The following is a 13,180-nucleotide window of genomic DNA, read 5'->3' as shown; positions in this document are numbered from 1 at the left end:
GGCATCTGGGCATATGGGATCTTAGTTCCCCAACCAGGCATCAAACCCATCTCCCCTACACTGCAAGGCAGATTCTTAACCACTGGATCACTAGGGAAGTCCCTGGTGTGTGTTTTTTTTTTAATTGTAGTATAACTGCTTTAAAATATTGGGTTAGTTTCTGCTATACAACAAAGTGAATTGCAATATGTATACATATGTCCCCCGTTACTGTCGTTGGTCTTAAGCCCTCCCCCCAGCCTGGACTGGAGTGGAGTTTGGAGTTTGGTTAATGGGCATAACATTCCTGGCTGTTGCGGGAGCCTAAAGGTGACATGCCCTCCCTGGAACGGCAAGCAGGATTGGCTGCAACAGTTAATCTCCCATCCCACATGTTCTCTACAATGTGACCTTGTCACCCTCCCATCAAGAGGTGGGGTCTATGTCTGTCTTCTGCCTTTTTTTTTGACCATACCACAAGACATGTGGGATCTTAGTTCCCCGACCAGGGATCAAACCTGTGCCCCCTGCAGTGGAAGCGCAGAATCTTAACCAGGAGACCACCAGGGAAGTCCTCTACTGCCTTTAAATAAAAAATAGACGCGGCTAGAGGGCCTAGCAGAGGGCCCCAAGGAAACGTGCTTCGCCACCCCCAGGGAGAGGCTCTCCTTGGGCTGGATCCAGGGCCGCCGCGGGCCCCACGCCGCTGATGCCAGCACCCTCTCCCCTCAGCACTGAGCCTTCCAAGAGCAGCATCATGCCTTTCCGGGCCCTGAAGAGGCCACTGCAGTTCCTTGGGCTCTTCGAGACCTCCCTGTGCCGCCTGACGCACATTCCGGCCTACAAAGTGAGAGGGGGGCCTGGGGAGGGGAGGACTGGGGCGCCCCAGGACAAGGGAGGGGGTGTCCGCCCTGGGGTTAGAGATGGAATTAGGGTCAGGCATCCTACCCCTTGGCCATTTCCGGGATGTTCTGAGCATGCTCCCTCTCCAGGTGAGTGGTGACAAAAACGAGGAGCAGGTGCTGAACGCCATCGAGGCCTACACGGAGCACCGGCCGGAGATCACCTCACGGGCCATCAACCTGCTTTTCGACATCGCACGCATCGAACGCTGCAACCAACTTCTGCGGGCCCTGAAGGTCAGCACCAACCCTGGAGGGCCCTCTGAGGGTCTCCAGTTCATTCTCCCCCATCCCCTCCTCAACCATCCCCGTCCTCCTTCCCAGGACACTGGCCATCCCACCCCTGAATCCCAACCCCGTCTCTCAGTGCCTCCCTTGGCCCAGCACTAACCCTGTCCCAGGACCATGGCCGACCCCAGTTTCTGCCTCCCAAACCCGACTCCTGCCCTCGGAGCAGGATCGGGCTGAGCCCTGCCCCAGAGGACCTGTCCAAGCCCCCGCACCCCGCCCCAGGCCTGTCCCTGCACACCTGCAGCAGGCCTGGCCAACCCCTGGCCCATGCTCTGTCTTGGTACAGCTGGTCATCACGGCCCTCAAGTGCCACAAGTATGACAAGAACATCCAGGTGACCGGCAGCGCCGCCCTTTTCTACCTGACCAATTCCGAGTACCGCTCAGAGCAGAGCGTCAAGCTGCGCCGGCAGGTCATCCAGGTGGTGCTGAATGGCATGGAATCCTACCAGGAGGTGACGGTGAGCCCCTGCCCGCTGCCCGCTCTGGCCCCTCTCCCTGTGTCCCAGCCTCGCCAGCAGGCTCGCCAATCCCCCGGGTGCCCTGCTTGCTCTCCGCCTTTCTCTCCTGGCTCTGTCCCGCCCCGCTGCCAACCCTCCCTTTCCTGGGGCATCACTCCCAGTCTCTGGGACCGGGCATTCAGGGCCCCCTGACCTGACCCCACCCGAGTCTGTCTCCCACCCTGCCCTCCCCCAGGGGCCCCGGGCCTTTGCTCCTGCTTGTTCCTTAGCCCTTCTTCCCAGTGATGCTCTGCTGGGGTGGGTGGTTTTTTTTTTTTTTTTTTTTTCCCAATAGCTGCTTTTGTTATAAAAGTAATCAAGTTTTTTACTGGAGAAAAATTACAATTATGGGTATAAAGGAGGGGAAAAAAAGCCATAATTTCGGCACACAGAGATAGCCACTGTTAACATCCTTCTGGCTTTTAGTCTATGCATAATTATTGAGTAAACAGGACCATCCTGTGTATCCTATAACATGGGTTTTCATTTCAACAGCATCTTGTGAATGTGAATATCTCCCATATCAACAAATGGTTTACAACAAAATTTGAAGAGTCATGTTTCTTTTCTGATGACAAAAAGTGAGCTCCCTAATGCTTAGAAAACAAATTTAAGTAACAGAAAATGTCTAAGACTAACTAAAAAGTGAAAGTGCCAATCCTAGCGCTCCTCCCCCGGGGCAGCTGGTTTTAACAGTTCAGCTTCCTAATTGTTGATGTCAGCACCGTGTGCAGCGCCTCCTCCAGGGAGAGGCTGCCCTGGTGCTGACTCTGCTGGGGACTAGAGGCCATGGCCAAACCCCATCCCCACGGAGTAGTCAGAGGGGCTCCCCCCAGTACGTGGGCTGCACTGACTGAGTCAGCCCCACGGTTGAACATTTTAGGTTGCTGTGAACGTTTTGCTATTTCTTCTTTTTTTTTTTTAATTCGAATGTGCCAGCTCTTAGTTGTGATTAAGCGGCATCTTATTTGCAGTTTGCGGGATTTAGTTTCCTGACCAGGGATTGAACCTGGGTCCCCTGCATTGGGAACTCAGAATCTTACCCACTGGACCACCAGGGAAACCCCCATGTTTTGCACTTTCAAATTAGACTTTGCTGAATACATGTAAGCCATGCTTGTTATGAGACTTGTTGGAAAGGAGAACTGCTGGAGCAGTGGGTCTGTGTATTTCTAAAGCATTTGGTATATATTCTTGCATCGTCCCCCAGAAAGCTCTGGTGGGGATGCAGCCTCTGCAGGAGTGAGGAGGCCCCCTTTCCCACTAATTCCCAACTCCAGACTTGAGAGCAACTTTTTCCTTTGTTGAGAAAGATTTTATCATCAGGTAAAAGGGTTGTCTTTTTTTTCCCCCCTTAGCCGTGCTGTGCAGCATGTGGAATCTCAGTTCCGCAAGCAGGGGCTGAACCTGTGTCCTCTGCATTGGAAGCACAGATTAACCACTGGATCACCGGGGAGGTCCCAGGGTGTCTTTATCTTTTTTTTTTTAAGAAAAAAGAATGCTAGTTGAAGACTTGCAAATTAATAAACTCATTCAAAGAAATAGAAATTAATAAAAACCACTTTTTGACTGGGGAGATTGATGATACCCGTTGACGAAGGCCCGGGGAAGAGCACATTCCCGCTTTCCACTGGTGAGGAAAGCCTCGGACAGCCTCTTCATGGGGCAGCTGGCAGAACCTGCCAGAACTGTAAGCACACTTACCTTTTGGCCTAGGTATTCCACAGTTAAAGAGATATGCATAAAGGGAATACATATATACATTCACCCTTTCTGATACATAGAAGTCAGAGGAAACCCACAGCGTTCAACAATAGGGGCCTGGCCCTGCAGAGCAGTGTGAGATCCACTCACATTGTGGGATATGATGGTCAATCTGTATGTCCTAACATGGATGACCCTGTGGGTGGACAAGTGAAGAAACGTTCTCGACCAATGTGGATAAAACCTCTTTCACCTTTCCTCTCCCCATATTTGTATTTCCATGGTAGAGAAATCTTGATGGTTGTGCACCAAACTTTTAATAGGGATTACTTCTGAAGAATAAAGTGAGGGACTTTTACTTTCTGCTCAGATAATGTTATTTGAATGTTTCACAGTGAGTAAGTATTGCTTCTATAATTTAAAATAATTTTTTCCCCAAATTACAAAATGTGTGTATATTATGGGGGGAAGGACAGAGTTAACAAGGGTTCGGCAGTGTTAGTTGCTCAGTCATGTCCGACTCTTTGCAACCCTGTGGACTATAGCCCACCAGGCTCCTCTGTCTATGGAATTCTCCAGGCAAGAATACTGGAGTGGGTCGCCATTCCCCTTCTCCAGGGGATCTTCCCGCCCCAGGGATCAAACCCAGGTTGGTAATATTCTCTAATCTACATAAGTAATGAGGTGTGGTGAACTTCCAGTATCTAATGAGAAAGGATGGTGGGAAGTTAAATTATGAGGAAAATGTGCCAAGAATACTATGAAAATAAAAATAAATAACCCACAGATAACACAAAAAGAAATCGAGGGGATGAAGCAACCGGAACCTTCCTGTGCTGCTGGTGGGAGTGTAAACTGGTACAGCCACTGTGAGAACATTCTGGAGTTACCTGGTAAAGCTGAAGACATGCACACCTTGTCGCCCAGAAGCTCCACCCCACCTGTGGGTCGCCCTGGAGGAGCCCACACACGTGGCTGCCATGAAGGAGCCAGACACCAAAGTCTACCCAGGTGTCCACCAGCAGTGTGTTGGATGAATCAATTGGAATTCTACACTGCAAATGAAAAAAAGAGACATGCATTTCACCTACTAACGACAACATGGTTGATCTCACAAAGCTGCAGTGGAACAAGAAGCTACAAGTCGCTAGAGAATCTTTCATACGGAAAGGCCGGGATAGGGCCATCTCGCAGGGAGGGCTTACGATCGGGAAGGGACACACGGGGGACTTCTGGCTGCCGGCAGTGTCCTTTTTCCTAACCGAGATGGTGGTTCCATGGTTGTTGAAAAGTTCATTTGCTTAATAATTATTTGCGAAACTATACCTTGGTATTTTACACCCCCTACTCTGTGTATTATAGTTCACTTTTTTTTTAATGTTAAAAAAAATAAACCGTCTCTTAGTCTCTCTCCTCTTCCAGAAAGCCTTCCTGGACTGCCACAGCTCTGGACGATCCCACACTTCTAGAGAGACTCTCGGGTCCAGTTTCCAGGGCCACCCCTGACTGTGCTCCGCTTGTCTCCTGGCCTCACCCAGGTCCAGCGGAACTGCTGCCTGACGCTCTGCAACTTCAGCATCCCGGAGGAGCTGGAGTTCCAGTACCGCCGTGTCAATGAGCTCCTGCTCAGCATCCTCAACCCCACGCGGCAGGACGAGTCGATCCAGCGCATCGCCGTGCACCTGTGCAACGCCCTGGTCTGCCAGGTGGACAATGACCACAAGGAGGCCGTGGGCAAGATGGGCTTTGTTGTGGTGCGTGCAGGGGGGCACTGCCCTTCCCTCCTCCCCTCCCTGTCTCTTCCAGAGCCCCTCTGCTGAAAGGGTGGATTTGGGATTCACATCCTAGCAGTGAACATTGTTTCTGACCTTAGATTTCCTCCACCTAGAACTCTGTCATTCTCTCCCAGCCTCTCCAGTGTCCCGGGAGGTCCCACTGTACTCCTGCCTGCTCAGACCAGGTGCCCCTGTTAAGTCTTCCCAGCTGGGATTAAAGAAGTATCTGAGGGACTAGCTGTTTAACGTCAGCCTCCTCCCTGGGTGTGAGCTCCATGGGGAAAGACACCATGCTACATCCTTCCATCATCCTGTCCCCAGCACTTCCTAGCACAGGGCCCAGCACACAATGGGGGAGATGATCAATATTTGCTGGAGAAGGGAAGGGGAGAATGAGGGAGGCACCTCCAGTCTCCTTCCAGTCATCGCTGGGGAGGCTGAAGTCCACAGGGTGGGAGGTGCCCAAAACTGGGCAGGTCAGGGTTGCGCCAGGTCTCCTAATGCTAAGTACCAGGTCTGTGGGTCGCACTTCTTTGAACAGCCTCCCAAATAGAGAGGCAGGATGTTTTTTTATTTTAATATTTGTGTATTCGGCTGTGTCGGTTCCTGGCTGTGGCAGGCTCAGTAGTTGTGGTGCTCAGGCTTAGTTGCCCCGCAGCATATGGGATCTTAGTTCCTTAACCAGGGATCAAACCCATGTCCCCTGCATTGGAAGGTGGATCCCCAGCCACCAGAGTAGCGCCTAGAGAGGCAGCTGTGTCAGGAGGTGCTGACAGGAATGGAGTAACTGACTCCTCTCCATCTTGGTTCTGGGAGGACACAGTAGCTCTTGAAGCCCTGGCCACCCCCACCCCGCCCCCCCTCAAGTTCTCTTCTCTGCCCACAGACCATGCTGAAGCTGATTCAGAAGAAGCTGCTGGACAAGATAGTAAGTCACATCTCTCTGGAGCCACCCGCCCCGTGCCCTCGGCTGAGAGGGGACGGGTTTGCCCTGGGGGTGTGCGCCTCTGTCCGGGGACCGCCCCGCTGGGTACCTGCGGGCCGTCCCGGCGCACCTGTGCTGAGCCCTCTCCCTGCTCCAGTGTGACCAGGTGATGGAGTTCTCCTGGAGCGCCCTGTGGAACATCACGGACGAGACGCCCGACAACTGCGAGATGTTCCTCAACTTCAACGGCATGAAGCTCTTCCTGGACTGCCTGAAGGTAGCGCCTCTCCAGCAGCAGCCGGACCCCCGCTTGGCCTCTCCTCTGTCCCCAGGTCACCCAGCTCCCCTCTCCCCGTGGTTCCCATGGAAGGGCAGCGGGGCCCGTTCAGACCCACCAGCCCAGGATGTGCTGTGGAGGTCTTCCCTGACCCGGATGGCCTGACTGGGCCTCTCTTAGAGCACCCCCCACCAAGGGCATCCCCAGGCGGCGCTGGTGGTAAAGGACCCGCCTGCCAGTGCAGGAAACAGAAGGAATGACAGAAGGAATGGGCTTGATCCCAAGTTGGGAAGACCTGCTGGAGGAGGAAATGGCAACCCATTCCAGCGTTGCCTGGAATTCCATGGACAGAGGAGCCTGGCGGGCTACAGTCCGTGGGGTTGCAGAGTCGGACATGACTGAAGTGACTTAACACACAACACACACTCCAAGGAAAAACCCAAACCGGTCTCTCAGCGTGGTCGCTCCAACTGCCTAGGTCTGACCGGAGTCCACTGGGGTGTCAGCTGGACAGAATTCTGTCCAGTAGGATGACCTCTTCATCCTAAAACTCATTCTTTATTTTCTTGCTTTAGTTTCCAAAAGGATTCCCTGAAGCTTAATGTTTCGAGTTTTTGTAAATAGAATCATGTTTGTCCCATTCATAATTTTATAGGTCACCTCTGCACACTCAGCCTTTGAGTTTGTGGCATGGAGCCCCACCATGTTAATTCCTTGTAGTGTATACGTAGCACTGTCCTAGGCATACTGAGAGGTAGGAGGGCAGCAAATTGCACCCTCTCTTTGTCCAGTAGAAGTGGCTGGACAGGTGCTCATAAAGCTTCCAGGTCACCAGCATCAGACACAAATCAGGTACTTGCTGCTCCAACCCGAATGGCTCTTCTCTTGCCAGGAGTTCCCGGAGAAGCAGGAGCTGCATCGGAATATGCTGGGACTCTTGGGGAATGTGGCAGAGGTGAAGGAGCTACGGCCCCAGCTAATGACTTCCCAGTTCATCAGTGTCTTCAGGTTGGTACTATGCTCCTTTCCCTTTTCTCCTTGGCTGCCAGGATGCTCAGAGCTCTAATCAGTGCTCAATTGTAGCAACTGCTATCAGTTTAGGTTTCTGTTAGGAATGTCACCTTCACTCTATGGTGCAGGTTCTTATCCTTTGAACCCTCCATAAATGGTCCCCTTGTAGCGATATCTTATCTTAAATGACCTCAGATTCCCTTTAGAAGTCATTTGGGGGAGGCTTCCTTAGGGTTCCAGTGGTTAGAACTCCACACTTCCAACGCAGGGGGTGTGGGTTTGATCCCTGGTTCAGGGAACTAAGATACTGCATGCCACACAGCGTGGCCAAAAAAAATTTTTTTTAATGAAAAAGAAGTCATGGGAAATTCCCTGTCGGTTGAGTGGTTAAGACTCAGCACTTTCACTGTCAAGGGCCCAGGTTCAAGCCCTGGACAGGAAACTAAGATCCCACAAGGTGAGCAGCACAGCCAAACAAACAAACAAAAAACTGGCATCTAGGTGTGGATAATAAGTGATAGAGAAATAAATAGTCTCTCCGGCATCTAATCTATTAGTTGAAGTCAGCAGCCTGTATCTGAAGTGGGCCTGGGGAATCAGGACTCCATTTTTCTCCATTCTTGGTAGCAACCTGCTGGAGAGCAAGGCAGATGGAATTGAGGTTTCCTACAACGCCTGCGGCGTCCTCTCCCACATCATGTTTGATGGGCCCAAGGCCTGGGGCATCTGTGAACCCCAGCGGGAGGAGGTGGAGGAGCGCATGTGGGCAGCCATCCAGAGCTGGGACATCAACTCACGGAGAAACATCAATTACAGGTGCGGGGGCTGTGGACACGGGGTCAGTGCTGGGACAGGCCGCTCCTTCCTGAGGAGGCCTGGTCGGCGCTACTTGCCCTTCTAGTTCTGAGTTGGGTCTTTCTAACTGAGCTGTGGTCCATGGAGAGCCCACATGTGGTCCATGAGGTGTGTGAGTAAAGGCGCATACCTCACCTCTTCAGCTTGGTGCCTTTTCCCTCACATCAGCACCTGTGTACGCTAAGCCTGCCATTCACAGATGCTCAGTCCATGTTCAGTTGTGAGAGAGGAAAAAAAAAGGAGAAAATACATAAACAATAGGAAACAAACAGAAACCATTCGTTCCTGAGAAGAGCATCCCCCTAACATTCTGGCGTCTCTCCTTCCAGCAGTTTTCTGTGCACAGATTTAACCACCTCCGTCCAGCTGGCATCAAGTCTTACTATCACATGATTGAATTTCCAGTCGCAGCTATGGGTCTCCTTCCCTGTTGTATAACTGAGTCACCTCTGTGTGCGCCTGGGCCATGGCATAGTGATTGACACTGAAGCTGAAAACCCAAATCGGGAGGAACAGGCTCATGCTCCAATTACCGTCCGTTCAGAGGAGAGAGGAAGTGGGATCACTGGCCCGGGGAGGGGGTTTGTGGGGGTCACACGTACATCTTGCAAGCTTTTGGACCATGACTCCAGATGGCACGTAGAAGGCCATGATGGGAAGTGCAGTCACAATCTCTTCTTCCCAGTGTCCTCCGCCCCTACGGCCCAGGTTGGGGCTCTCCTCCCTGCCGCCATCTCTGCAACACCTGATCCATGTTCCTCCTCCCTCATGCTCATGACCTCTCTCACAAGGGAGCTCTCTTTGTGGAGCCTGAAATGGGCTGAAGGACCATATGCCTGCCCCCCAGCGTGTCCCCTCCATCCTGCTGCCCTGCTTATTATAAGACCCTACAGCGAGGAGGAGCCCCCAGTGCACCCTGCCAATGCCCAGCATCAAAAGTGAACTTGATTTTTCTTCCTGCAGGTCATTTGAGCCAATTCTTCGCCTCCTTCCCCAGGGCATTTCACCTGTCAGCCAGCACTGGGCCACCTGGGCCCTCTACAACCTGGTGTCTGTCTACCGTGAGTACCCGCCAGCCCCTTGGCTCCCTCATCCACCATGATCCGGGGGGAGCGCTGTGAGAGCCGGTGTCAGTGTCTGCGCCCTCCCTCACCTCTTTCTGGCATCAGTGGGACACCCAGCAGCATGGCTCGCTCCTGCCTCATCGGCAGAAGCAGGCCTGGCAGACGAGCCGGCCCATCCAGAGACCCCACGCACGCCCCTTTCTCAGTATTTCCTGCTTCAGATGAGTGAATAGTCAGAAATCCTGTGCTGCGACTTCCCTGGTGGTCCTGTGGTTAAGACTCCATGCTTCCACTGCAGGGGGCATGGGTTCCATCCCTGGTCAGGAAACTGAGATCTTGCCTGCTGTACCACGCAACCAGAAAAATAGAAAATAAAAATCTCTATGCCTTCTGTAAGGCAGGATAAGACCAACCCAAACCAGAACGAACTCCTAAGGAAACAGACATCCTAGAGGCCAGGAGAGAACTTGAAAACAACTCTCACTTATTTTCTCCAAGAGAGTCCCGCCTCCCTGAGAAGAGCCTGGACCGAGTCCTCCGTGCAGTGCCTTTCGGGGAGAGGAGGAGGAGGGTGTAGCACTGAGAGACTCTGATGGCAGGCCAGGCTCGCCCCTAGTGCTCTGCTTTGCTAGCTATGTGATCTTGGGCAGGTAATTTAACCTCTCTGGGCCTTGATTTTTTCCTCTGTAAAATGGGGATAGTAATGCCTACTTCATAAGGTTGGTGGGAAAAGAGAACCAGTGGAAAGTGTTGAGCCCTAGTGCCTGGATACCGCTCAGTCCTGTTAACTGGCAGGCAGAGGGGATGAGAGTGTAGGCCCTCCGCAGAATTAGGTGGAAGTTGAAGGGGATGGACTTGAAACTTTGATGTGTCCAGACCAACTTGGTTTGTTCCTGCATATATGTGTATATGCACGGATAGCTTGCTTGGAGTGAACATTTTGGAGACCTTTTATATAAAGGTGTAAAGAGAAGGGTCGGCTTGCAAGGCATGGAACAAGGACTTTTTTTTAAGCAAAGGCAGATTCGTTGTTATTCTGAAGATTCCAAAAGCATTTATGACAGCAGCAGTCACATACCTTACCAGGTGACAGGCAGCTAGATGGATGCTCCTGGGAGAGACGAGCAAACAGCTTTCCGTTTTAATAAACATTTATAAACAAACCAGAGAAAAAAACAAAAAGAGGGCCGTCCCTGGGGGAAGGCTGCCTGCGCTGCTCTGAGCAGGCTTCTCAAGCTCTCTGGGCCTCATTTTCCCCATGTTTAAAATGGGCTAATAACAGTACTTAGCTCGTAGGATTGCTAGGGAATAAGACATGTAAAGTGCCGAGAAGAGCACGTGGCACATACCAGCTTAGCAAATCTTTTTATTATTCCTTGAGGTTAGTCTTACTAAAAAGTAGCACCTTACCTCAGAGAGGCAGCGTGGCGGCTGGGAAGAGCTCTGAGCCAGGACTCGCTCTGACAGGCCTCTCGAGTGACTTCGAGGGGGCTGCTTCATTTCTCTGCACCTCAGCTCTTTCACCATTAAATGGAGATGATAAAAAATAGCTCCAGTATACTATACTATACTGTACAGCTGCTAGAAGACCACTGAAATGCCCATGTTCTCTCTGGAGTGTCTATACAGCCCTGGATCCCGAGCCCTAGAATGTTCTTTGTGGGAGTGAACCATGAAGCCCAGCAGTGGGCAGGCCTGGTGGTTTCCTCCCGGTGGGTCCCAGAATCCCCCGGAGATATTTTGTTAAAAGTGCAGATAAATACATGTTCCTGGATCTGTTGAATCAAGACACCCCGGGGGGCGGTGCTTAGGAAGTCCTTGTTTTTACAAACACTTCTCAGAGAATAGAAGGGGCCGGAGTGGGTGACGTTTGGGGGGAGATGCCACCACGAAGCGAAGGGAAGAGCCTTTCCCAAGGGATTCACCCCTCGCTTCCTGCAGGTGGCCTCAGGAACTTGGCCTCGGGGCCGGGCCAACATGGCTCCAGCAGCCACGCCCTCACTCAGGCCCACGTCTTCATCCCCCGTCCTGGGAGGGCCGTTCTCAGAGCAGGGGAGGGTTTCGGGGCCACAGGCTGATAGAAGTCCCACCCTGATCACGTGCTGTCTGCCCTCACCCCCCCCCCCCCACAGCGGACAAGTACTGCCCTCTGCTGATCAAAGAAGGCGGGATGCCCCTCCTGAGGGACATGATCAAGATGGCGACCGCGCGGCAGGAGACCAAGGAAATGGCCCGGTGAGAGACTGGCAGTGTTTCTGCCTGGAGCCTGGACCTGGGAGAGCCAGGGACACACAGCCGGACCCTCTTGTGGGTGGGAATGGCTAACAATGCCAGGGGCAACTCAGAGCTGAGAGTGGAGGTGGACAGCATACTGATGTCCAGCTGGGGCCTCCCTGAGTGTCGTAATGGCCAGCGCGTGGCCAGAAACTAGATGATCAAGCTCTGAACAGAGCATCATTGCCCGCATTTGTAAGTTTTGTTTTCCTTTATTCCCAACAAATCCCATCTTCTCATCCCTGGGCATTAGCAAGTCAGGTCAGAATTTGTCCTTATTTTTGGCCAAAGACATTCCAATTAAAGAAAGGACAAGATTGGGCAGAATGCATGAGTTTCTGAACATGCAGGTCCTGGACACAGGCCTTCCGCTGCACTGTGGCTTTCACTTCCGGGTCTAAACTGTCATCTATGGAATCTCACACCCATCAGTGCACAAGAAAGACCCTTAGGGGCGCTGCGTTTCGCTATCATCAGTGACAACCGTGCTTCCTCCAGGATCCCTTCTAGAAGGGGATGTAGTTAAGTTTACCCCGGTTCTAAAGACAGTGTAGAATAGAAAGTGTCACAGTGGGGCGGAGTGAGGGGGGTGCGCTTGGAGTTCAGAGTCTCCCCAGAGGAGGACTCACTGGCTGTTTCTGCAGTTATATTTGGCAAAAGGCACTGCTTAAACATTTAATTGACAGATTTGTCTGAGTTTGAGAATGGTAGAATGAGTGGTTCTCCAACTTAACCTCCCCAGAGGATCACCTAAAAAGATTGTTAAAAATGTACAAGCCCTACCCTAGATTTTCTTTTCCAGTGAGCCTGGGCAGTGGGCCTGGGAATATGCATTGTCAACAGAGCTTCCAGGAGATTTGAGAAGCATTGGCTAAGACTGACCCGTAACCTACCCCAATCACTTTGAAATCTCTGTAGGACCTGAGCTGACCAGCCTGAGGGCAGGGTGCTTAGGAGAAGTCCATAAGTCCTGTCCCACCCCAGGCGTCCCTTAGCTCCTAGAAGGCAGTGTGGTGCCTCTTTGACACAAAGAGGCTGCAGTGAACATCACTCCCACCACCAACCCAGAGGCTTAGTGTGAGTGGGAAGGCTGTCCAGGGTTCAGGGTGACACCTGGCAGCAGTTCTCAAGGGCCAGATGGAGTTGGATAGAGACTGGAGGTCTGAGGACGAGGGGTGGTTCCCAGCACTGCACTGGGACCTGCCCCTGCAGGATGTGGAGCCCCTGTACTTGGGCAAAGCACAGCTACCCTCGCCCTGCCTAGCCCTGCCCAGATCCTGCTGGGTCAGGATCTCTGGGTGAACCTCACGTGCAACCAGTTTGGGGACCACCAGTAGACTCAGGGGAAGAAAAAGGCCTGGGTGGTCAGGGAAACAGTGAAGGACTATGTTGCTGAAAAAGAACAGAAGGTTCTGGGGGTCAGGCCTGAGCTGATTCAGGGAAGCTCCTAACCACAGATGCCCTGGTGCTGAGACGTAGGAAGGAGGCCTGGGGAGGTAGGAGGGGGAGGACAGGGGGCTGAAGGCATTCGTGGCCACAAGTACCATTTCCTGGGTACCCCAAACACGCCAGCCACTCTGCCAGCCACTTGGCACACATCATCTCATTCAGTGTCAGCAGGATG

At 52.4% G+C, this 13,180-nt stretch overlaps 1 protein-coding gene across 4 annotated transcripts in view; it reads left to right on the top strand.

Annotated features, from left to right (window-relative positions):
- ZER1 (zyg-11 related cell cycle regulator) overlaps positions 1-13,180 on the top strand; it is a 29,694-nt gene that overhangs the window by 14,730 nt on the left and 1,784 nt on the right. For 3 of the 4 annotated variants that reach the window (XM_018055914.1, XM_005687205.3, XM_005687206.3), the window contains exons 6-15: positions 712-826; positions 972-1,118; positions 1,459-1,632; positions 4,914-5,129; positions 6,037-6,078; positions 6,233-6,352; positions 7,245-7,360; positions 7,991-8,179; positions 9,182-9,279; positions 11,415-11,517. In XM_018055914.1, coding sequence (XP_017911403.1) covers positions 712-826; positions 972-1,118; positions 1,459-1,632; positions 4,914-5,129; positions 6,037-6,078; positions 6,233-6,352; positions 7,245-7,360; positions 7,991-8,179; positions 9,182-9,279; positions 11,415-11,517 — 1,320 coding nt within the window. The remainder of the gene's footprint in view (positions 1-711; positions 827-971; positions 1,119-1,458; positions 1,633-4,913; positions 5,130-6,036; positions 6,079-6,232; positions 6,353-7,244; positions 7,361-7,990; positions 8,180-9,181; positions 9,280-11,414; positions 11,518-13,180) is intronic. The other variant, XM_018055916.1, reaches the window with a different exon arrangement.

This window comes from Capra hircus, chromosome 11 (genome assembly GCF_001704415.2).
Source record: "Capra hircus breed San Clemente chromosome 11, ASM170441v1, whole genome shotgun sequence".
Lineage (NCBI taxonomy): Eukaryota > Metazoa > Chordata > Mammalia > Artiodactyla > Bovidae > Capra > Capra hircus.
This window is presented reverse-complemented; position numbering and strand designations above follow the sequence as displayed.